The sequence below is a fragment of the Miniopterus natalensis genome, chromosome 3 (assembly GCF_054644295.1).
Source record: "Miniopterus natalensis isolate mMinNat1 chromosome 3, mMinNat1.hap1, whole genome shotgun sequence".
Classification (NCBI taxonomy): domain Eukaryota; kingdom Metazoa; phylum Chordata; class Mammalia; order Chiroptera; family Miniopteridae; genus Miniopterus; species Miniopterus natalensis.
Window position 1 is genome coordinate 28,882,683 of NC_142083.1, and position 23,240 is coordinate 28,905,922.

Below are 23,240 nucleotides of genomic sequence, written 5' to 3' on the forward strand. Positions count from 1 at the left end.
ATCCTTTGGGAAGATTACTACAGCCAGTTGGTGTAACCATTTTTTTTTACACATGTATATCTAACTGATTACATTTTGAACTTAAATCTTAATTTAGCCCATAGAGACATGAGCACACTGAAATATATGCACCCATAGCAAAGGCGAATTCAATATGGGTTTCCTGGTGGGCAACCTGCTACCCAAAGTTAAGGTAAATTTACTGTGAGAAAATACTCTTTTAAGAGTGATCACAGGCCTAAATAGTTCTTAGTGATTTCTGAAAATTCTTTCTTTTCCTTGGCTGGGAGAGGCATTGAAAAGCAGAGATATCTTTAGCCTAAAAAAAAAAAAAAATGCCCTTCAAGTCTAGCAAGTCAAATCTTGGCAAGCTCTTAAACTTTGATTAAAGAAGATAGATTTGCAGCAGCATAGCATCCTGAGGGCACTTCTACTACAGAAGGCTTTCCTTCTATTCTTAGGTGAAGTTCACCTTCTCTGACCTTAGCCCACCAGGGTTCTCAGGAACAAATTCTAGCACCGGGAGTTGGGTCAGATGCACACTGAAACACCCAGCCAAAGACCAACACTGAGGACAGATAGTGGGGAATCCATTATTGCAGGATTTCCAGTTTTTCACTGGACACCTGAATGTGAGGGCCACATAGATACAAGATCTTTAGGGAACATTCTTTCATTTATTTTGGGTTTTAAATGACTCAAAGGTGGTCTTCCTTTTGTTCTTCATGACTGCTAGATAGTCAAGTCCTTTGTACCTGCTGTAAATCTCAATTTTTGCTCAACTGGTTCTTTTAGTTCTCAGCTTCTCTGACTACCCCAATTAAAGTACATTCCCAGGACACACACACACACACACACACACACACCATACACACGTTAACTCTGTCCTTTCTGTAACCTCTTCATTGCATTTATCAGATAGGAAATCTTTTATTCATTTAATTATTTTTGCTAAGTAAGCTCCATGAAGGAGGAGGCACTATTGTAACCCCAGTGCCTAGCACATAAGAGACCAAATATGTATTTAGAAATATATAGAAACTACCCAATACAAAACTGTAGAAAAGTATCCAAAACAAAAATCTTGAACTATTTTCTATAAAAAAAGCTTATCTATATCTTCTCGTGGCATCATTGTAGGCTACTATTAAAATAAAAATAATTCATGAATATTTAAGAACTGAATCTAAAGTAACATATTTCTAAATACTATAATATTTAGAAACACATCTATATGTATGTGTAAATATATGTATTTAAGAAGGCTATGTCAATGAAGTCCCCAGTCTAGCTTTAGCTACAAGTGAAGTTGATTTCTTCCATATTCATGTAAACTTATTTCATAAAATAATAAGTTTAGATTATGCCAAGATTACATGTATTAACCTTTAAATTAAACAGTAATTAAGTTTTGCCGAGAGGTGTCATGACATTTTCTCAGTAAAATTTCCATTATTATTTCACATGTGAGAGCTTTTATGTGAGAATCATATATGTCGTATCATATGCCATTATAAATGGCTGAAATTCTTACATCCTCAAATAGTAACTTGTATCAAAGACTAACTTGTATTAAAACAGCATGAAAACATACACAAGAAAATGTCAACAGGCATTTTTGCCTCCTAATAATAATAAACTGGCTAATATTTATTTGATTTGCTATGTACCAGGCATTGTGCCAAGAAAGCACTTTCCATGTATTCTTTTATTTAACCTCCAGAGGCCCCTGAAGGGCGGTTTTTTCCTTTGCCCAGGATCACTCAGCTTGTAAGCGGAGAAGCCTAGTTTTGAACTCAGCCTGACTTCAGGAGCCCCATCATGCCTCTTCTACCTGTTGTTGGCAATTCCAAACTGCTCCTGAATTTCAACAGCTGAACACTATGCTATTTCCCTATGACCTAAAAAAAAAAGTAATTCTTTGAATATAGTCAAGCAGATAAGGTCTGACATCAAAATGATATCAAAGTTTATAACTAGCTATTAACTTTTCTATAGAACAAAAATAGTATATCTACAAAGACATACAGAACATGATCATTTGCCCTACACTGGTGCAGGAAAGTTAAAGATGTTACATCAAGCTTTCTAAGCATTTTTAATTTTTTTTTCTGTAAAATGATTAAAAGGTTTCTTAGATAACTGAGACGAGAATCCATTTCTTTTCAAGATTACAGATTAAATATCATTACATGCAACATAACTAAAAGCAGCTCAGAGTTACTCCGAGTACATCCACAATCTTTCTTAAATCATCAGACACTTTCAGAGATCAGCCCTAATTTCTACTCCTCTTGGTCCCAGACCATATAAGAAATATCTTCTTTTACCCATCAGCAAGGATGCTATCCTAAGTCAGAAAACGCTCGAGTTGGGAAAAAACTTTATAGATGCTTTCATGGATTTAACTTTCCCACCAAATTTTATTGGAGTTCACAAGTTTCAGCATGAGTTGATAAGCAAGGCACTACCTTTTCTTTTCTCTGACTACCTGAATCTACCTTACCTCAGCCAGGACAGATTGTAGCCCATTTAAAAAGATTGTTCTGAGAGTCATTTTTCCTTTTTCTCCTCAAATAGGTTCAATTTCTAAATTTGGGCACTGAGGAACAAAGAAAATCAAAGAAGATTTTAAGGCAACTTTTTATTCAGGAATATTTCAGAGGACACTAAGGTATTCATTTGGTATCAATTAAGTCTTGCCGTGAAGGCCTGAGCATTTTTGTGTGAATTTAAAATTACAGGGTGGGTTATACCTATGCAACTGAGTGAAAATAAAATGCCTGGAGCAATTGGCACCAAGGGAATTTGGTACTTTAAATATTTTGGAAAGCCAAAATTTGCACGTGTAGGTCTGTATTCTGTTCTTTCTCCTTCTTATATACACACGAATGGTGTGAATTATAGAAAAGAATGTGTTTGGTGCTTTGAACACATTACCTAGTTCATTGAAATAAATTATATAAAACTTTTATTCATGTATTGGAAATACAGGCAACAATTTTTAGCTATTAAGAAATGACATATGAGCGGAATTTAAAAGAATAAACCACTGTTCTTTATATATGAAATTACCAACAGTTTACAAAATCAAATCACCAAAAGAACAAAAACAGTAGTGAAAAAACAAACAAACTTCAAAAGCTAGTTATTTAAGAAGAAATGATCAAGGGCATAAAGCTGGGAGAAAGGGGAAATTCAAGTGAGAAGTTAATTTAAATTTAAGTTTATAAACAAAATCTTATAGTTGTTCTGACTACTGGCTAAAGTCTATAAAAGTTGCTTATGGATTGCCCGCAGTATGTACTGAAGAGGCAGGGTACACCAAATGGGGTAGGTTCTGAAGCCAAACTGATTTCAAAACCAGTAGTATAGAACTGGAGCTGTTATAATTGCACAAAAATGTCAGTAGTCTTGATGTGTGACTGGGAATCATGTAATAATGTGGTTCAGCATGCAAGTCTGATAATTATTTGACATTTTGTTGGCAAACAGGTTTTCAGCTGTTTCATGGCCCCCTTAAGCAACAGTTGTAATCCTTAAGGGTGAATCCTTTACACTGAACTACACTGGCACATGAATGCCATTTTCTTCTGATTCTCTACATGGAAACTGGTCTCTAATAGTTTTTTGAAAAGCTTCTATTAGATTCCTATTTGATGAAACAGCCTTACTTATAGTAATGCATTTCTAGCCATGGCTTATGCATGATGTCTTTCCTTTGAGATCAGGAACAAAACAAGGATGCCCACTCTGGCCACTTTTATTCAACATAGTATTGAAAACCTAGCCAGAGCAATCAGACAAGAAAAAGAAATAAGAGACATCCAAATTGGAAATTAAGAAGTAGAACTGTCACAATTTGCAGATAAAATAATATTATATATAGAAAACCCTAAACACTCAATTTAAAAAATGTTAGAACAAACATAAAAGAAAATACAAAATCAAAATACAAAAATTGGTTGCATTTCTATAAACTACGAACAAACTATCAGAAAGAGAAATAAAGAAAACAACCCCATTTACAACTGCACCAAAAAGCATAAAATAATTATGAATAAATTTAATCAAGGAGGTAAAAGGCCTATATATTGAAAACTATGAAACATTAATGAAAGAACTTGAAGAAGACACAAATAAATGGAAAGATATACTGTGCTCATGGGTTTGAAAGAATCAATATTGTTAAAATGTCCATATTACTCAAAGCAATCTACAGGTTCAATGCAATCCCCATCAAAATTTCAAGGCATTTTTCTAAGAACTAGAACAAATAATTTAAAATTTGTATGGAGCCACCCCAAACCCCAAAAACCAAAGCAATCTTGAGAAAGAACAAAGCTGGAAGCATCATGCTCTTTGATTTCAAACTATATTACAAAGCAACAGTAACTAACACAGTATGGTACTGGCATAAAAACAGGTGTATAGATTAATGGAACAGAATAGAGCGCCTTGAAATAAATCCATGTATATATGATTCAGTAACTTACAGCAAAGGAACCAAGAATATTCTATGGGGAAAGGACAGTCTCTTCAATAAATGGTGTTGGGAAAACTGGACAGCCACATGCAAAAGAATGAGACTATTTTACACCACACGCAAAAGCTAACTCAAAATGGATTAAAAACTTGACTGTACTACCTGAAACCATAAAACTCTGAGCAGGAAACAAATGCAGTAGGCTCCTTTGACATAGGCTTCGACAATGGTTTTTTAAATCTGACACCAAAAAGCAAAAGAAACAAAGGCACATATCAAAAACCTTCTGCACAGAAATAAAAACTCAACAAAATTAAAAGGCACCCTATTAAATAGAAAAAAAATATTTACAAAGCACATATCTGATAAGGAGTTAATATCCAAAATATATTTAAAATCTCATATAATTCATTAGCAAAAAAAAGATAAAAGAACAATCCCATAAAAACTGGGCAGATATGAGTAGACATTTTTCCAAAGAAGACATACAGATGGCCAACAGTACAGGAAAAGATGCTCAACATCATTAATCATCAAGAAAATTCAAATCAAAACTACAATGAGATATTACCTCACACATGTTAGAATGGTTATTATCAAATGACAAGAACCACAAAGTGTTGGTGACGATATGAAGAAAAGAATACCCATGAGCACTGACTGTAGCATTATTTACAATAGCCAAATATAAAAATAACCTACCTGTCCATCGATGGATGAATGAATAAAGAAATTGTGATACTGATACATACACACAGGAATATTATTCAGCTTGAAAAAATGAAATCTTGCCATTTGCAACAGCATGAATGGACCTTGAGGGCATTATGCTGAGATAAGTCAGAGATAGAGAAAGAAAAATACTCTTTGATCTTACATGTGAAAACTAAACAAACCAACAAAAGCCAAAAAAACAAGGAAAGGAAATCAAGCTCATAGATACAGAAAACAAATTAATGGTTGCCAGAAGCAGAGGGTAGGTGTGTGGGAGAAATGGGTGAAGGGAGTCAAAAGGTAAAACTAAGCACGGGCACATTGAAAAAAGGCCCCTAAAACTCATTAAACAGGCATTGATACTACTTTAGATATATCATCCAAACATTTTTACACACACAGATATTCATGCACAGAGTATTAACATTTTTAAAGTATTAATAAAATAAAGACATATGACTGCACTCAACCATAATGGTAAAACGAGCTTATTTAGAGAGCTGGCAAACAAGCTAGTAGCAGTTATTTGTGGAAAGGAAAAGTTTATTTCTCTTATTAGTGAAACAGAGCCCTCATACATTTTTCAAAATTTAACTAGGACCTATAAAAATAAAAGTATCCTATAGAATATCTATAAAGATAGACATTTTAGTAAGAAGTTAAATTAATTCAAATATTAATTTTGAGTTATTTCTGTTTAAAATTCAATTCTTCCCAGGTATTTTTCTGATGTTCCCTTCCTATAAATACATAAAATTTTCCTACTTCATATATTCTATGTTTAAAAATTAAAGGTTAAATTCATCTAAATAAAAAAGAAACCTATTGTTTTTAAGGTTTAAATACAATAAATTTAAATATTTAACTTGGCTGACACAGCCTTATTGAAGTGATTAAATAAACAATTTATTCAAAATGAAAATATCCATGTATCCCAGGGAAAATATTTTGGTCTAAAAATAATCAAATATTCCAGATTTATTTCATATTACCCACTACTAAATTCAAGTAGTGAGGTGTTTCAATTATTCTGTTCACCACTGGATTTCTGAAAGCAACTGGAAAAAAAAAAAAAACGCTTTAAAAAAACAACTATAAATGTACTTTCTTACCATGAAAATAAAAAAAAATATCCCAGGGATATAGTAGTACGTAAAACCAGAACTCCTCTGTCCCACGGAAATATTTTAGGAAGTCACTAGATTGGAAATTGAAGGTGAAGAGTATATATTTTATCTTTGTCTCTCTAACAGCCAGCAGGGTGCCTGGGGCAGAACTGGTTTAATAAACATTGTTAAATGAAACAATGAAAAATACACCTTTACTTTTGCAACTAATAGAGAAGATACAGAAAAAAACCCCCACACAATAAAAACCTCATGCTTAAGGACTATATATTTTAAGTTACAGGATCTGATTAAATGGTCAAGTGGTTAGAAAATGTTTTTGAACAACAGTAAAAACAAATAATTTCCTGTATTATTAAGGACTGGACCTTAATTTTTTAGCATTCCAAAATACTTTAGCCTGGAGTGTGGTAAAGCTAAAAGCTGACGTAATAACAGGGAATGTTCATAATACAGTTACAAACAGGAATGCTAACCCCTGACTCTGGAGATCAGAGGTCAACTCCATTTGTTAGGGCTCCAGGGCAAACTTGACTCTTAGATTCCGTGTCCCTGCTGTGAAATTTCCCAGATGTGACAGCTATATTGGGCTTCAAAATGCTCACATTGAAGCTGGGGTAAGCTTCACATGGTGGTCTTAGCACTTACCTCCAACAGGTCTCTCACTGCACGAAATAATATTCACCCCATTGACAGAGTCAGAAGGTCAAGCATGTTAGCTGGGTTAACACATGCAACACACATTAGCATTTCTGAATGCGCCATTCATTACAAGTTGATGGTACTGAGATGAGTCGCTCAGGCAGGGAGAAAATGTTGAGAGTACTGGGAAGTGTAGGGTCTAGCATGTGAGACGCATGTATGGGGAGAATGTTAAGCCCAGAATTACCAGTGGAGGTGGTAAAGTAAGGGTAAAAGCATAGGAACCGGGCAAAACTCCTCCCAAAGCTACAACTCCTTGTCATAGATGGTAAATTCTGTCTCCACAACTCAGCCAGTGAAATCCCTAGCGGAGAGCCATCTATCAGAAGAAAATTAAAAACAAACTGCAACATTCTCACTATTCTCCATGCAACAGACAGGTGATGAATACAGTTGATGGAACAGGCACTATGTTGGGGATAGGGGTACAAAGATAAACCCAGTCTAATTCTTTTCTTATTTACATGAGAAAGACCTCAGAATTATGGAGAAATTTCATGTGTATTTCTAGGAATGGGTATAATTTGATGCCTATGTATGTAAAATAATTTCCTAATTATAACAACACCTTTATAAAGGCAGGTTTGCTTATAGCAGGTTTGCTTTTTTGTATGTTTTATATTACCATAGAAACACTTACTGAATCATATACAATTAGATTCAGTTTTTACAACAGGGCTCAGATAAACAATTGGGACTATTTTTTCCAAGTGAGAGACTCACAGAATCTTTAGTGGTCCAATTTTTTTGCCCCCCTCCCCATGTGCTTAACTCCACCCTCAATCACACCTTTTAACCCAATGTACAGTTGTTAATTATAAGAAATCAATGCTTTTAATAATAAAATAAGTAGATACCAGGAAGTATGGAATGCAAACTGGCTGCTGTCACTAAGCCACTGTGATTTACAGCTAATCCTGAAGCAATGCCCCAGGCCGTAGGAACAGATCTAACCAGCTCTCAGTTTTTGCCTAGCATGACAAGATACACTACACAGGATTCCTACCCTGTCTGGGGCTGGTAGGGAGCATGAGACTCAGCTGTGGAGATAACAATCTGTGACTTACATAACCAAGAATGCACGTTAGGACTAGAGGAGCAGGGCATCTGGAGAGGTAGGGAAGTCTGGCAGTGAGGTTACAGGAAAATTGAACCACCAGGCAGCCCCAAGTAGGAAGGTTGCCCGGAGAAAGACTTTACACAGATGCACCCAGGGATGTTGCCCAGGCCCTAGGCCCTTTCTTTCAGACTAAACCCCAGCCTAGGACTGTGTCTCTAGAGGATTCCGATCAACTTTTAATTAAGTAAATAAGAGGCATTTCAGCTTTGAATTGACTGCTTCTTTCCCTGCCACCTTCTCTATGTAATTTACTTCTTTGACCTATTTGAACAGATGTATGTCTTCTTTGAGTCACAGTGTTAATGGAATTTATCAAGAATGCCCAGCTTTGTATAAATGCTCAGTTCTGAGAAGTGCCCAAGAAGACTGCCTTATGGAAAAGAAGGCCTTAAAGATTTAATCAGTTTTCACATTTATAGTTCCTGATTATTAAAAAAGTCCCACTAATATACAAACTTGAAAAATGCATAATACAAGCTAACATTTCTTGGGCACTCACAAGGAGTCAGCCATTGTGCTAAGAACCAGGTTTATTAACTCATTTGACATATTAACATATATATATATCATAGCTAAAAGTAACATTTTATAATTTTTAATAATACAAAAATACATGAAATTATCTTATTTGCCGTGCAACCTTAGGTTAGTTAGTTTATTCCAGTAGGTCTCAGGTCCTTATCTATATAATGAGAAATAATAATAAAGCCTCAGGAGCTTTATGATGAGGACCTAATGGGTTAATTCTTGTCAAATGCACAGCCTGGGGCCTGCCACATAGCAAACTCTGGGTAAACAGCCATTGCCATTATTTTTATTTCTGTTGAAAACTATATTGGAAGAAGAGAGAGGAACAAAGCGAGAATTTCAGGACATGAATTTTAGCTACTTCATTAACTATGTGACTTCCTAAAGTTTAATGATTAGAGTTCAGTTGCCTGGAAGAGAACTTTGGTAAAAACAATGTCTGGAATTTCCTACAGTAGATTGCTAAGGTGTTACCCTCCATACTTCTGTGCATAATCCTCCAATTCAAGTTTTTGAGAATTCTCAAAACATGACAGAATTATTATGGTGTTAGTTAACTTCACAGACATACGTTCAAGAATTACATTCATGTCCCATACAAATTATAACAGAACTGCTTTCACGCATTTGCTTGACAGACTAAGCTTTAGCTATTTGACCTCAAACTTCATGGTTGATTTTTAAAAAATATTTCTCCAACAAAACTCTCTGCCACATAAGCATTGGCATTGTTTATAACAAAATTTCTTGACCCTACTTGACCAGAAGTCTTTAAGACTAGCAAAACTTTTTCCATTTCCAAAATGGGGTCAGGGGTGGGGAGAATTAGATTATAGATTATTGTCTGTGGTTCCTTTCATTTCAAAGATTTTATGGTTCTACTCACTGGCCAGATGCCAGAGAGGAAGAAGACAGTGCAGTTTATAGTCTGACCGGAGAGAGGTCAATAAACTGAACATGTCAGGAACCAGCTCGATCCCTGAAGAACGGAGCTGTGTCAAAGTCCATTTTCTACTTTTTGATACATCTCTATGGTCCATGGTCAAAGGCTGGTATGCGAATTTTGAGGAAAAAAGCAGATAAACACAGTAAGTGTTTGTTCTTAGATGCACAAGGTTAAAAGGAAGAATTTCAACAATTAGAACAGGAAGGAAAAGTATGAGTAGCTGACTACTTATTGGAATACCACGAGGCACAACCACGTGGGGCTCAAGCAATTTAGATGGTAGAGAAGCAGAGAGACCAGGAACAGCAGTAGTAAAAATGTGGGATTTAGACCCTGTTGTTCCCTTCAGCTCCAGGATTGACAAGCTGAGTGACTTCAGTTTTACCTTATACAGCTGTTTTAAGGACAAAATGAGCTAAATTGTGTAAAGTACCAAACCCAAAGTCTAACAAACAGTAGATGCTCGAAATACTGTGGCTATCATCATTCCAATGGATACTTTTCAGACTATCACTACACACTCAGGAGCTGTGGTCCTAGCTAGCTGGTGATCCAGTTGCCAATCGGTCACTTGATGTTCTTTGACAAAGTTGTGGTACCAGAAGGAAGATTACAGCAATGACTAGAATGCCATTGGTTAAAAGTTGATACATTTTGCAATAATTTATTCTGCCTAAACAGTATGAGTCATATAAATTCCTTGACACAAAGAAAAAAGTCTGTGCCATACTGCGATGGAATGAAATAATAGATGAATGAAATGATTATTTTCTGTATTGCATATGTATGTGAATATTTCATGTACATGAATTTAAAGGAGTTGAATTTCTCATCTTGTGTGTATTTTAAACAGGAAGGAGAATTGGGTACAGTGGGAATACTCTTCTGTGTGAAGCCTGAAAACAATTACATATTGAAACTACGTTTTATGAAACATTTAACAAGTCACACTGGTGCCATCTGCTTTACAGTTCAAAATGAGTATTTTGCACTATGAAAGAAAAAGACCATGAAGTCAGTTACTAGCAGCTTTCAAATGTCATGAAGGTGAGCCTAATTATCTACCGATTCACTGTCCCTATGTCTACTAATACCTAGTAAGAAATGAGTTAAAATTTCAGCAAGGGAGGCTAGTATTAGATAGAAACAAAACGCCTTAACTGTGTGGGTTGTAAAGCATCAGGCCCATTTCCTCATGAGGAAGCTTTGGAAGCTGCAATCCCAGCGTGCATAAATTCCATACCTGGCTTCTAATTTTCTAATTTCTCTCTCTCCCTCGTGTGTACTGAGAGAAGTGGGAAGACTCGCAGTTGACTCCCTTACTCCCCTGGCAGAACTTCTTAGGGCTGAGATGGGGGGGGGGGGGGATGTCTTCTACATTCAAGTCCATTAATGGCAGCCTTCGCCCAGAAGGTGGCAACGGGATTAAACGGAGTGGGGCGCTGGCTGGCGGATGCCTGATTCCAAAGGGCCGGAGTTCTTCCCTACTGACCTCCCTCTGATCTCCCCTCTTCTCTAGCCACGTGTCTTCAGCTCCTCCCCGCAATCTTTCCCTTATTTTTCCTAACTTTTATTTTGAAGAGCAGTTTACCTTACGCTTCCCCTATTCACATCCTTACCCATCAGCCGGGATGCGCCCTGGAGAGCCTAACCCATTCAAAGGCTGAGGGTGGATAATAAATCTAGTGAAATTCTATTTCCCCTGTTATGCTAAGAAACTACAACCATAGGCTCTGGGATTCTCCCTATTCTCTAGTCTTTTGAAGTACTTTCTAGTTTAGGCCAAACGAGCCCCAGGGAGGCCTTCTGAGAACAGAGAGATTTCACAGGCACAGAACTTCCATTAGTTACCTTTACATGGTTACCCTGAATAGGACCTCACTCGGGCTCACTGCTCTGTGCCCCTGTGGCACCCCAGCCCTTCCTGCAGGTCCTGATCCCTCCATAGGTTTGGTGCTTTTGGCTGGAGGATGGCTTACTTCTTACTACTACTACTAAAAATTTTCTAATATAACTTCAACCTCTGCTTTACTTCTTGAGAAGTTGGATAATCTCTGCAAGGGTTTCTAAGAAAATCTATCCTGTTTTTAAATTAAGCCTGTGCTTTCTTTGTGCCTCTATTACTCTCCAGCCTAGTTAAGGTCCTCCAGGTCGCGTTCTTGTTACCTTTATCCAGGCTTTAACAATTCCGTATGTTTAGCAATAATTATTACTCAGAATATCTATACAGATCTTCCAGGTATCTTTCCTCAAGGAAAGTCTCCTTGAAGCCCTCATTCAATTGTCCTCTTTAGTTTCATCTTAGAATCTACTTTTCTCAATCTTGCTAGTGACAGCTGGATGGATCTGTGACTAACCATTCCTATACCCATGATCACCTTCATGTCCTCATTCTGATTTAACGAAATTCACTATATGATTGGAATGATTGATAGAGGGACTAATAAGTGAGCTATTCCTTTACCTCTGCTGGAAGGCAAGTTTTAGTGATGGAGCCAAATCCATGGTGTGTCCAGACCAACGGGGAGGTTACAGGTAGGACTAAGTGTTGCTGCACACGCAACAGCAGCCAATTTTATTAATGTGTAGCGTATACAGCGCAATGCCACCAAGGAATGTTGCAAGGGAAAGTGTTCTATAAGCTGTATTCACCACTGGCGTGATAGAAAAAAGCAAACAGGCTGAGAACCCATTTTGAAATACTCAAACTAAAGACACCACCTTTCTTCTGAAGCCTGCAATACCAATTCAGCATTTCTTTACCAACCACCGTACTGAATTCCTGACCTGTCAGCTATGCATACAGTATTTAGTGAGCAAAGTGTAAAAACTAAGATGGTAAATAAAATGAATGTATGTTTTAAAAAAATTAATGTATCTGAACTATTATAACTCTTCTGCGATTTCTCAGAAATGAAAATTGTCCCATCATTTTAAAGACTTTCAAAGTATTTGGACTATTGTTATTTGAATTTCCCGGGGAGTTTAAGTAGCAGTAAATTTATCTGAGTCCACATAGGGATACAGAAAACACAAATGACTCTCCAGTGGCAGGGTAGCACTGCAGAACACAGAACTACAAAGGATCTTAGTAGTTTACTAGCTTAGTGTTTTTCAAACAATATTCCTTGGAACCTTAGGGCTCTTTGGAGGTACTGAAAGGACAGAAATTGGGTTTGGGGTGGGGGTAAAAGTGCAAATTCAGTAGCTGATTTATTATGTTTTTACTTATATATTTCATAGACATGTATGTTTAAGAAATTATCTCTAACCCGGCCGGGCGTGGCTCAGTGGTTGAGCGTCGACCTAGGATCCAGGCGACTGGGGTTCGATTCCCGGTCAGGGCACATGCCCGGGGTTGCGGGCTCGATCCCCAGTCGGGGGCATGCAGGAGGCAGCCGATCAATGACTCTCTCATCATTGATGTTTCTCTCTCTCTTCCTCTCCTTTTCTCTCTCTGAAATCAATAAAGATATATTTTTTAAAAATTACCTCCTGATACTGTGGGTAGGAGTATACGCTGGCACAACCCTTCAGGACACAAGTAGCAACACCTACTCCGTAGGGATGTGGGTTTAAAAAAAGAAAGTATCTCTATATATCAAATATACAAATAATTTTAAATCTTTCATACATACTCGTTTATATTAACATTTCATTTGTAAAAAGTATTCCATTGAAAAAACGTGTTTGAAATTCACTGATCTAGGTCACCTCCTTTATTTTAAAGGAGAGTAAACCTGGCTATAGAGAGACTAGATGGCTTCTCTGGGGACACAAAACAAGTTGGAAGTAGAGTGGACAAAGGGCTTTCTCAGGGAATCTCATTATTTTACAACCTTAAAGAGTATAAGTACCTGAAATCCACTCTGTGCTTCCCTAGTTATATTTTAAATAATTTTCAAGGTATTTTAATCACTTCTCCTAAACACTATGTAGCTCTAGGTCTATTATATAATAACTGTGATACTAACTTAGGTAATAGGGTAAGAAAAAATTGATCACACAGTAAAAACTCTGAACCAACCTTGAAAGCAGTCACCTACCTAAGATAGTCACAATATATACTGGTCAGGCAGAAAGCATGCAAATTCCATCTGTTTCCCCCTTCATAAAAGCTTCTGAGATAAAACGTACAGGACAGAATATTTTTCAAAGCTGACTTAAAACCCTATGAAACCTAATACAAAGCCTTACAGAGCTTGTAGAGAACAAAGTTAAACTTGCCCACATAATTGGAAAGATGATCTGTTCAGAACTGAGAGGCGTTGACCTTTTGCTCTTTATTTCTCTATAACAGGACAGATGACCTTATTTGCTGCCAGTAGAGAACACACTGGCCTAGGGGCTAGAACTACAAGAGTCTTTCAAACAGCCATTTTCAACTTCCAACATCAGCCCTAAACTTCATAGGTGATCAGACCTCTAAAAGGGCAATTTCCAACTTATTTCTTCAATCGCTTAATATCTAACCAAATATTTTAATGCATTTAGATATAGTCACAAGATGGACAGTTTTACAGTTATTAATAAATCATAACTTTATAGACAGTAGAGGGAGGCAACATGCTGAAGGAAAAACAGCGCTGTCTTTGGAGAAGACAGACTTGGGTTCTAATCCCAGCCTTTTGTGGCAGTAAAATGGTCTTGCCCACTTTATTTCATCTGGCTGAGAATTCTTATTCTGGCTTCATGACACCAGTGAAAAATGTTAAGCTCATTTTCTCATCTTTAAATGTAGATGAACAACTCCTTCAATGTTGTCATAAAACTAAATAAGCTATTGTATATAAAATTCTCAGAGTTTTCATTCATAAAAGACACTCAATAAATTGAAAGCTAGAAGTATTATTATTAGAAAAGCAGAGAAATGCTGATATGTTAAATGAAGAACCAGAGCACAGAAATAGCATTTATAACCACTTGAGATATATGTAAGCTAAGTAAAACAATGAAAATAGTTGAAGATGGAATAGTGGGGGCTATGAGTAATTTTCCTACCAAATATTAATGTTGTTACATCTCTTTTATTCTCAGTTATAAAGCTAGTAGTTTTAGTCTAATCAACATTTTTCACTGGTATCATGAAGCCAGAATAAGAATTCTCAGCCAGTGTGAATTTTTACATCTTAGGAGGAGAGTTATTTAAAAAAACAAGCACTTTTAAAATCTGAGCAGCAACATTTTTCAGAAAATTGTATCTACTTATTCAGCATACTGGGTGTTGGACACTGATCAGTGTTGCTTAGTGGATAGATAGATATCCTCACCTTTATAAAGATGGCCTTGCTAATGCACACGGTAGTTAGAGTTTTAATATATCTAAATTTTTATGTATAATACTTGCTTGATGAAAAATGTATGCAATAGAAAAGTACAATGACTAGAAGAAAGTCTCCTCTACCTCCATTCCTGCTATTTTTACCCTATAAGGTAACCAACCACTTGGTTGGAAAAGAGCCTTACAGAATTTTTTTCTACATCTAAACCTAAGTAAAATTTTTATATTTAATAATGTTTCAAAAGTTGCCTTATAAAAAGCTCACAGAGTTTAGACAGCAGCATCTCCCTTCCCACCCTACCCCCACAGATTACATAATAAACAACCTTAAATGTTCACTGCAAGTAGATGGCAAGTAATGAATGTCTAACAGCAGGAAAGAACACAATCCAGTTTTCTTGACCAAAATTCTCTTCATATTTATATTTGGAAGCATGATAATTTTTTAATTTAAACTAAATTACATAAGTCTTAATTAGATTAATGAGAAGTATCCCTGGGATATATCTGTAAATGGTAAAATGTTCTAATAGTATAGTATTATTATAACATATCATTGCTGACTAAATCTGAATTTAAGACATGTAAAATTCAAATATTTTTGAAAATGTAACTCCCTCATTTTTTCTTATATAGAATTTACAGGTCGACTATTGTTACTGATACAATCGAGCTAGAAAGACAAACAATGACCCAAATCAGTTAGTTTGTTAATTTTATAAACTTTATCAGTGTAAGAAAATACACGTATTAAGTTTTTCTCAATTGCACACATACAGATTTTTAAAGGGATGCTAAAGGATAAATATCATGATCTCATTCTACTAGACCCTGGCACACAGTAGGTACTTAATATTGGTTAAATAAATATAAGCAACTTAATATATATGCTTATTATATGATGCTTTAAATTTGTGACAAATATATTACAAGGAAACAAATAGATTAACTTCAAGACTTTCATTTCACTTTTTTGAAATTCATAAAATTTTAACTATAAATAAGGCTTTTCTTTTAAGGAGATGAATTAAGAGGCAGGCTATATATCACTAGGGATTTGCCATGAAATTCCTTTTAAAAATGTGACTGTCTCATTGGGATTTAATCAGGGCTGTAAACAAGTTAGTATGGGTTGATTTTTCTGATATTGATTAGAGAGAGGCAGACAGGAAAAAGTAAAGGAAAAGTAATCTGAAGCACCGAATTCTTGCAGAAACCGGCTAGCAAACTTCCACAGGTAGCATCTGTCTTGCATGCATCTGAAGGAAAGTGCACAGTTTTAGAGAAAGTGGACCAATAGAACGGAAAATAGATTTACACAAGAAGACTTAAGATGGTAAAGCCAAAAGGTAGATCCCAAAGTATTCTGAAGACCAAAATGAAATTAAATAATTGGAAAAGGGGATAAATGAAAAATCATCAGGTCTCTCTCATGGGAAGTCAACTGTTAAAAAGATGAAGCACACTTTGGTGTTTGAAAAGAAATGGAGGTTGGGGGGGAAGGGTGGTTGAGAAGTTAGAAGAGAAGATCTTAAGGAGAAGTCATAGTCCCACGAGCTCTCTGGGTCCTATGTGTAGAGGCACAGGGAGAGAAAGGGCTACTTTTATTTTCTTTTAATGGATTCATACATACACATATATTTCCCCTATATTCCTAATCTGTAATATATATAGATTTTACTGTAAATAAATGTGTATACAGTAATACAGAGATAATAAAATGGTAAAACTGTAATTACAGCAATTACCACCTCAGGCCAAACAATTTAGAGGCAGCAATGATATACCTAACCCATTATATAATTAATAAATCACATGTAAGATTAATAATGGGAGAGGTTTCTGTGGTGTACAGTTAAATCTAGAAACCATTAGCATAAAGAGACATTTATTTCTTTCATAAAAAAAATTCTGACCCAACACTACACAAAATATTTAAAATTATATGTAACAATATACACATTCACAAAACAATATTTTAAAAAACATTTTGAATTTTGGCCCTATTTATTTAGAAAACAGCTTACACAATTTGGGATAATAGAATAGTTGTGGATAAAAATGGACTATGATGATTTCAGAGGAGTAGAGAATGTTAATGTTACTAGTCTCCTGAAGTGAATTTTTGCTGATTAAACCCTGAATTTCGAAATAAGTCTCCCACCAGTTTAGGCAAAAAGGAAGACAGGTTGGTTAAATACTTTTTATTCAAGTGTCAGATCTTGTTTTCATATAGGTAGGCTAGAAATCACAAATGAATAAAATTCACTTATTGTATAAATTTTGATTACTCATTTATATTAGAGAGTTATACTATATGGTAATTAATATAAGGATTATAAGTATTTCCCAGTATTGTTTGACATTAAAAAAAAATGCAAATTTATTTGTAGATGCAGATTTTTCTTTAAATAAACTCAAGGAGGAAGTTATTGCATGTACTTTTTTATAAGGAATCACAAATGACTTAAGAAACAAAATCTACATCTCTAATTTATTAAGACTCACAGAAATACTACTGAAGGGACAATTCTTGATTCTAGTCCACTGTAAAACATTAGTACAGTAAGAACATAAGTGTGTGCTAAATTCCTTATGCAAATAGCTTGAGTATTTATACGTGTGTTTGCCTGCTCATAAAATACACAATACATTTTGCCTGTCTGCTTCTGCTTCCATCTTCTCCCCAACCACCTGCCCTCAACATTGCTTTTATTTCCCCCATCTGAAGCATGATTACTTCCACTTCAAAGAAGTAATCTTAGTTATTTACAATCACTAAGATAAAAATAAGATTAACCTCTGAAATAGCCATAAAAATAACCTGTAGATAGCTATTTTAGACACAAAAGTTACTTTGTTGGAAATATATTCCCTAAGGGCCATATGCTTATAAGCTTATCAAGTCAATATAGGGGAAACAGGACAATAAAATATTAGAATAAATTGAAATTAACATACTTTTCATTAAGGTAAAAACGCTAAAATTTCCAAAAAAACACACCCCATCGTTACCAGGAAATATTATCAACAAAAGAAAATATAGATGACTGAATGGTCAGCAACTGGATGTATACTTAGCCACATGGTTAACACTATTAATTCCTCTAACACAACTGTGCCAAAAGCTAAGGTATTACTTCTAAAGACAACGACCAAGACCGTCAACTACCAACCTGCTTGCAAGACAGGTGAGAAAATAAGCAACCGAATCAGACAGTGAAAGTTTTCGTTTCTAAATTTCCAACATATTTGCAAGTTTCTTTCCTCCTCTGAAAGCGACCCCCAGATGAACCGCCCTAGTCCACATGGAGTTAAAAAACGTGAGCACCCCTGTTTTTAGAGCCGACAAACGGGACACAAAGTAGAGAACAAAACTGTCACCAACGCCACGCTTTCTCACAGCAGCCCTGGCTCTAGCACCTCGTCAGCAATTACTAACTGCTCAAGTGTCACGTCGACCCTAAGAGGAGCCGGGGGAAGGGGGCCCAGCACGTTACCAGACGGCCTCTGTCGTCTTCAGGGAGCTTGTGGACCGGGACCTCGGCTTCATGATAATACTCATTTTGGAAAATTAAAAAAAAAAAAAAAGAAAAGAAAGAAAAAGGGAGAAAAGTCTTCTGATTAACACATTTCAGCTGTCTTGCCACAAAAGCGGTTTTAAATATATTCCACTTCCCAGGGAGGCTGCAGGAGAAATGCACGGTCCCGGGCCCGAGCCCGCCTGCAGCCGCGGCTAAGGCAGCGCCCGGGACGCCGGGGTCCTGCCCGCGGTCATGCTGAGCTCACGCCAGCGCCGGGGCTCGGAAGTGACAGTTCTTTTTTCTGTTTGCGGTGCCAAGGGAGGAACTGAGTTTTCAATCTATTCTTCATCTGGTCACAAGGGAAGCCGCCGCGGTACCGGAGCCGCTGGATCTTGCTTTTTGTTTTTTGTTTTGCAAATCCGCAATGACAGGCTCCAAGTTTTCCAGCAGCCTGAAAGCGCTCAGGTGGGGTGAAGCGGAGGAAGAGCGGCGGGGGGACGGCGGCGCCGCGGCTCAGGGCAGCTCCATGGCGGGGCGCCCGCGAGGCGGCGAGGGAACGGGCCCTGCCTGCGCTGCTCACTGGAGTCGCGTCCCGCGCCCGCAACCCGGCTCCGAGCCTTTGTGAATGAGAGCTGCCATTCGGTCCCGCCAGGAAGCAGCTATTCTTCAAGGGCTGCGTGACGTCGGTAGGGAGGCAGCTCCGAACACCGCAGGGAAGTGAGAGGGAAAAGCCACAGCCGGGCCGGGCGCCCCGCCCCGCCCCGCCCCGTCCGTGCCTCCGCGGCTGGAACTCACGCGGAGGGGCAGCCCCGCCCGCCGGCCGCCCCGCAACCCGCCGGCCCGACCGACGGCCGGCAGCCCAATTCCTCCTCCGAGACACGCGGTCTGTACTCCGGGTGAGACTCCGAGCACCTGGGCAAGGAACACACCCCTCTGCCATCGAGTTGTTTGTTAATCACCCTCTTCCAAAAAAAAGAAAGAAAAGAAAAGCATTTTCTCCAAGTCCTGCAGTGAACATCCAAATTCTTGTCGGAGCAAAGTTGAGAGAACTTGAGGAGTTAGCAGCCGTTCATTGCAGCAGTTAATGAAATGCCCTGCTCCGGGCCGGTTGCAGATGCAAACTGCCTCTTAAAAAGTCCACCGTGCCGCAGGCATCATCGCACCAGGTTGTGCCCGAATGTTTAAACCGAAGAATCTAATGCACTATTGCTGGACAAGTGGCTACATGTACTGAGGTTGTTTCTTTGCACAATATTCTCTAAAGCCTATTTCTTTTTGAAAATCATATGCAAATTTCATTGATTTCTATACACCGAGACTCTGGTTTGTTAACTCTTAACAGCTCTTCAGTGAGAAATAAAGCTCCTATCGCACCAGCTTAACATTTTTATTGTGAAGACCAATCCCTGCCCCACCTCTTACATCTGAAATAAAAGCTGTTCTATTTTAGTAGATACAATCTAAGCTGATTGGAATTGCTCCTAAGAGAAGGAACAGTTGACCACCCTGGCTATTTGCACTGAGGATATATATTCATCTGGGTGTGTCAATTTCAGTCATTTTGGATGCGAATTATCAAGGGAAATTAATTAAAGCATTCCGATTCCTTAAATGACATTAGTTAGTGTGTTGGTCCTCTAGTCTGACGTGAATTTCGTATTTATTTAGCTTTTGTAGGCAGGATGTTGGAGTGCAATTGTGACCCACCCAAAGGACTTGGAAAATGAATGTAGTAAGGCATCCTGCCAGAGGCTCTGGCTGCTTATTACAACGAACCCTTCCACTCCCCCCCTCCCCCCCAGCTTCAAGGTGCATTTGCGATTTAGTCTCCTCTCAGTGACCCTCAGGCCTCTGGAGGTAAATGTCAATCAACTGGTTTCCATACAGTCATCTTCTTAAGCTTTTCGGTTTTCCTATCATTGCTCAGGGACACTCATGTATTCTCAGCTCTGTCACGTATTTAGTGTATTGATGGCACTTTAAGGCAGGTTAGCCAATCACATGTTTTTAGGAATTCAAAGAAAGGTTTGTGAGACTACTCATTTTTGAGGGGGAGGGGGCTCATGGGAGGAGCTTTTTCGTTTTTTCCTCCTTGCATTTTTAAGTAGGAAAAGGAAGAAACAGTAAAAGTAAGCAATTACTATTTATTTGAAGCCCTGTTCTCTTCCACGTAAGATTGCTATTTCCGGGGGGAAAATGACGGTCACAGAATATAATGTCTGAATGTTATGTGTGAAACTCTCCTGAAATAATCAGCCCTGTGCTCTACCATCCCCCAGAAAGCGCTCTGTCCCAGTGAGATTACTTAGCTCCAGGCCACTCCCTTCACTGTCACATACACAGAAGAGGTCAGTGCTGCCTGGAGCACTGTTCCTTAATTGCTCAATGTTCCATGTATTCCAAGAATCTACCTCTGAAAATCCTGGCCCACTTACTGGGTATTTCCTAAACACAGTATACTACTAGTCCCATGATGACTAAAACATCACTTCTGTCCCCAAAGAAAACAAGTTTAAGTGGGGAATCTGACAATATATGCAACTAAGCACAATACTCAAAGCTTCTTGGATCAGTACATCAAACCTACTATTACAGAGAAAGAAAGATGAACAATATTATTCAATATTATCAGGCCATTAAGATTCAAATGTTTAACATTTTGCTTCCACCCCTAATATTTAAGATAGTGACAGAATTAAAAAAACACACCAAATAGTACTTACTCACTATTACAGTGTTTTCTCCATTCTAAGGCAATTTTTCACATGGACATTTCTGAAATAATGTTTTGTAATTTGTGTCACATTTTTCTTCCCTTTGAAAAGCTTCTCACAATGGAGCAGATTCAGCACTGCCCTCCACATTCCTCTTAGTATACCCGTATATGATGCTGTAAAGGCTGACAAAGAAGCCTGGATCTAGGGAGGCTGGCCTGGAGGAACCTTGTGGCCCTTGTCACCATGTGGCCCTTGTCTGTAGGACTTTGAAGAACATGCATTTGATCCAGACCTACTATTATTTATAGCATTCCTTGATATATTGAATTGTGTAATGCTGCATAGACTTATATTTGGCTACTGTCACCACAACATTTCTTTTTTTATTGTTGTAACTTTTTTATTGATCTTAAAGAAGAAGGGGGAAAGAAAGAGAGAGAGGAACATCTATTGGTTGTTCCACTTATTTAGGCACTCATTGGCTGATTCTTATATGTGCCTTGGATGGGGATCGAACCCACAACCAAGGCATATCGGGGTGATGCTTCCACTGAGCTACCAGGCCAGGGCTCCACAACATTCCGGTGGCCTGTACCACAGATCTGTAAGTCCTTTGGGGTCCTCCATCTGTATATATTTTGTTGAATCAAATCACTGTGTAGCATGATGTTCCTGAACTTCAGGCACGTGGTCATGGCGTCCACAGGGGGTTTTCATAGCTAATTTTTAAGTTGATAATTTTGTAAGGCCTGAGAATGTTATAAATATCCAAATGACCTTTACCAGAAAAAAGGTTCCCTTCCCTTGATCTATACCATTATTTACTTGATTTTTTTTTCATGGACTCAAATTTAAATAACATAATTTTGAAAGGTAACTTTATTATTTTAAAATGTTCTGCCCACTTTCAAACCTTCTGTCTTATTTTCTGATTACAATAGATATTCTACACTTTCTAATTAGTCATGAGCAGATTTTTGAGAACTATGTCATAAACCAATAAAATATTCAGACCTGTCAAATGTGCTTAAATTCAGTAGTGTAGATCTGTCAAAAAACTTTTTAGGGAAAATGACCATGGAGCTGCAGTTCTTTTTCACAGTTCCCTGGTATTCTACATTGTACTCTAACATTAATAAGAACAAGTCACTTTGGACTCTGTAGCATTTCCTTCTTATTGAGTAATAATGCGGTATTTTGCTTCGAGAATTTTTCTCTTATCTTATTGCACTCCCTATGTATACACTGGCCTCAAGGACTTTCCTGTAGGCATGAACCTCCTTGGAACTAAATTTCTTAATTCCTCATGAAAAGCCCAGAACAATATTTTGAAGGCTTCTAACCTTCAAGTTTCCTACCTCTTTTGTAAAATGTCAGGCTACAATAATAATCATCACAATTTTGATGTAGTCCCTCTGCTTAATTTTGTTTTTGTTGACTATCTTATGGTATTATATCCAAAAAATCATTGCCAAGACCAAGGTCAAGCAGCTTTTCCCTATTCTCTTCAAAGAGTTTTATGATTTCAGGGCCTATACCCATTTATAATGCCTTTAATCCATTTCAACTTAATTTTTGTGAGTGGTATAAAATAGGGGTCCAGCTTCCTTCTTTTGCATGTGGATATCCAGTTTTCTCAACACTATTTATCCAAGAGCCTATCCTTCCCCCATTTTATGTTCTTGGTATCCTTGTCAAAGATCAGTTGACCATATATGCATGGGTATATTTCTGGGCTCTCTAGTCTGTTCTATTATCTATGGGTCTGTCTGCTTTGGTGTCAGTATCATACTGTTTTGATTACTATAGCTTTGTAATATAGTTGGAAATCAGGACCTGTGATGTCTCCAGCCTGTCCATCTTTCTCAAGATTGCTTGGGCTATTTGTGGTCTTTTTCATTTCTGTGAAAAATTACATTGCAATTTTAACAGATATTGCAATGAATATTTGCATGAAACTAAAAGGGTTCTGCACAGCAAAGGAAACCATCAACATAATTAGTTCGGGTTCTGCACCCAATCCAATGTCGGGGATGAGGGACAGGGCACATCCCCAAACCAACAAGCAATTCTTGGACATCAGTAGGTTGTCTGA

The 23,240-nt window shown here is 37.4% G+C and overlaps 1 protein-coding gene across 4 annotated transcripts in view; it reads right to left on the reverse strand.

Annotated features, from left to right (window-relative positions):
- PDE4D (phosphodiesterase 4D) overlaps positions 1 to 23,240 on the reverse strand; it is an 896,187-nt gene that overhangs the window by 205,641 nt on the left and 667,306 nt on the right. Inside the window, exon 1 of one of the 4 annotated variants that reach the window (XM_087815371.1) lies at positions 18,405 to 18,488. The exons of the other annotated variants lie outside the window; for them this stretch is intronic. Coding sequence (XP_087671497.1) covers positions 18,405 to 18,469 — 65 coding nt within the window. The 5' untranslated portion in view covers positions 18,470 to 18,488. Of the gene's footprint in view, positions 1 to 18,404; positions 18,489 to 23,240 lie in introns of those variants that run through there. 4 annotated transcript variants of the gene reach the window in all.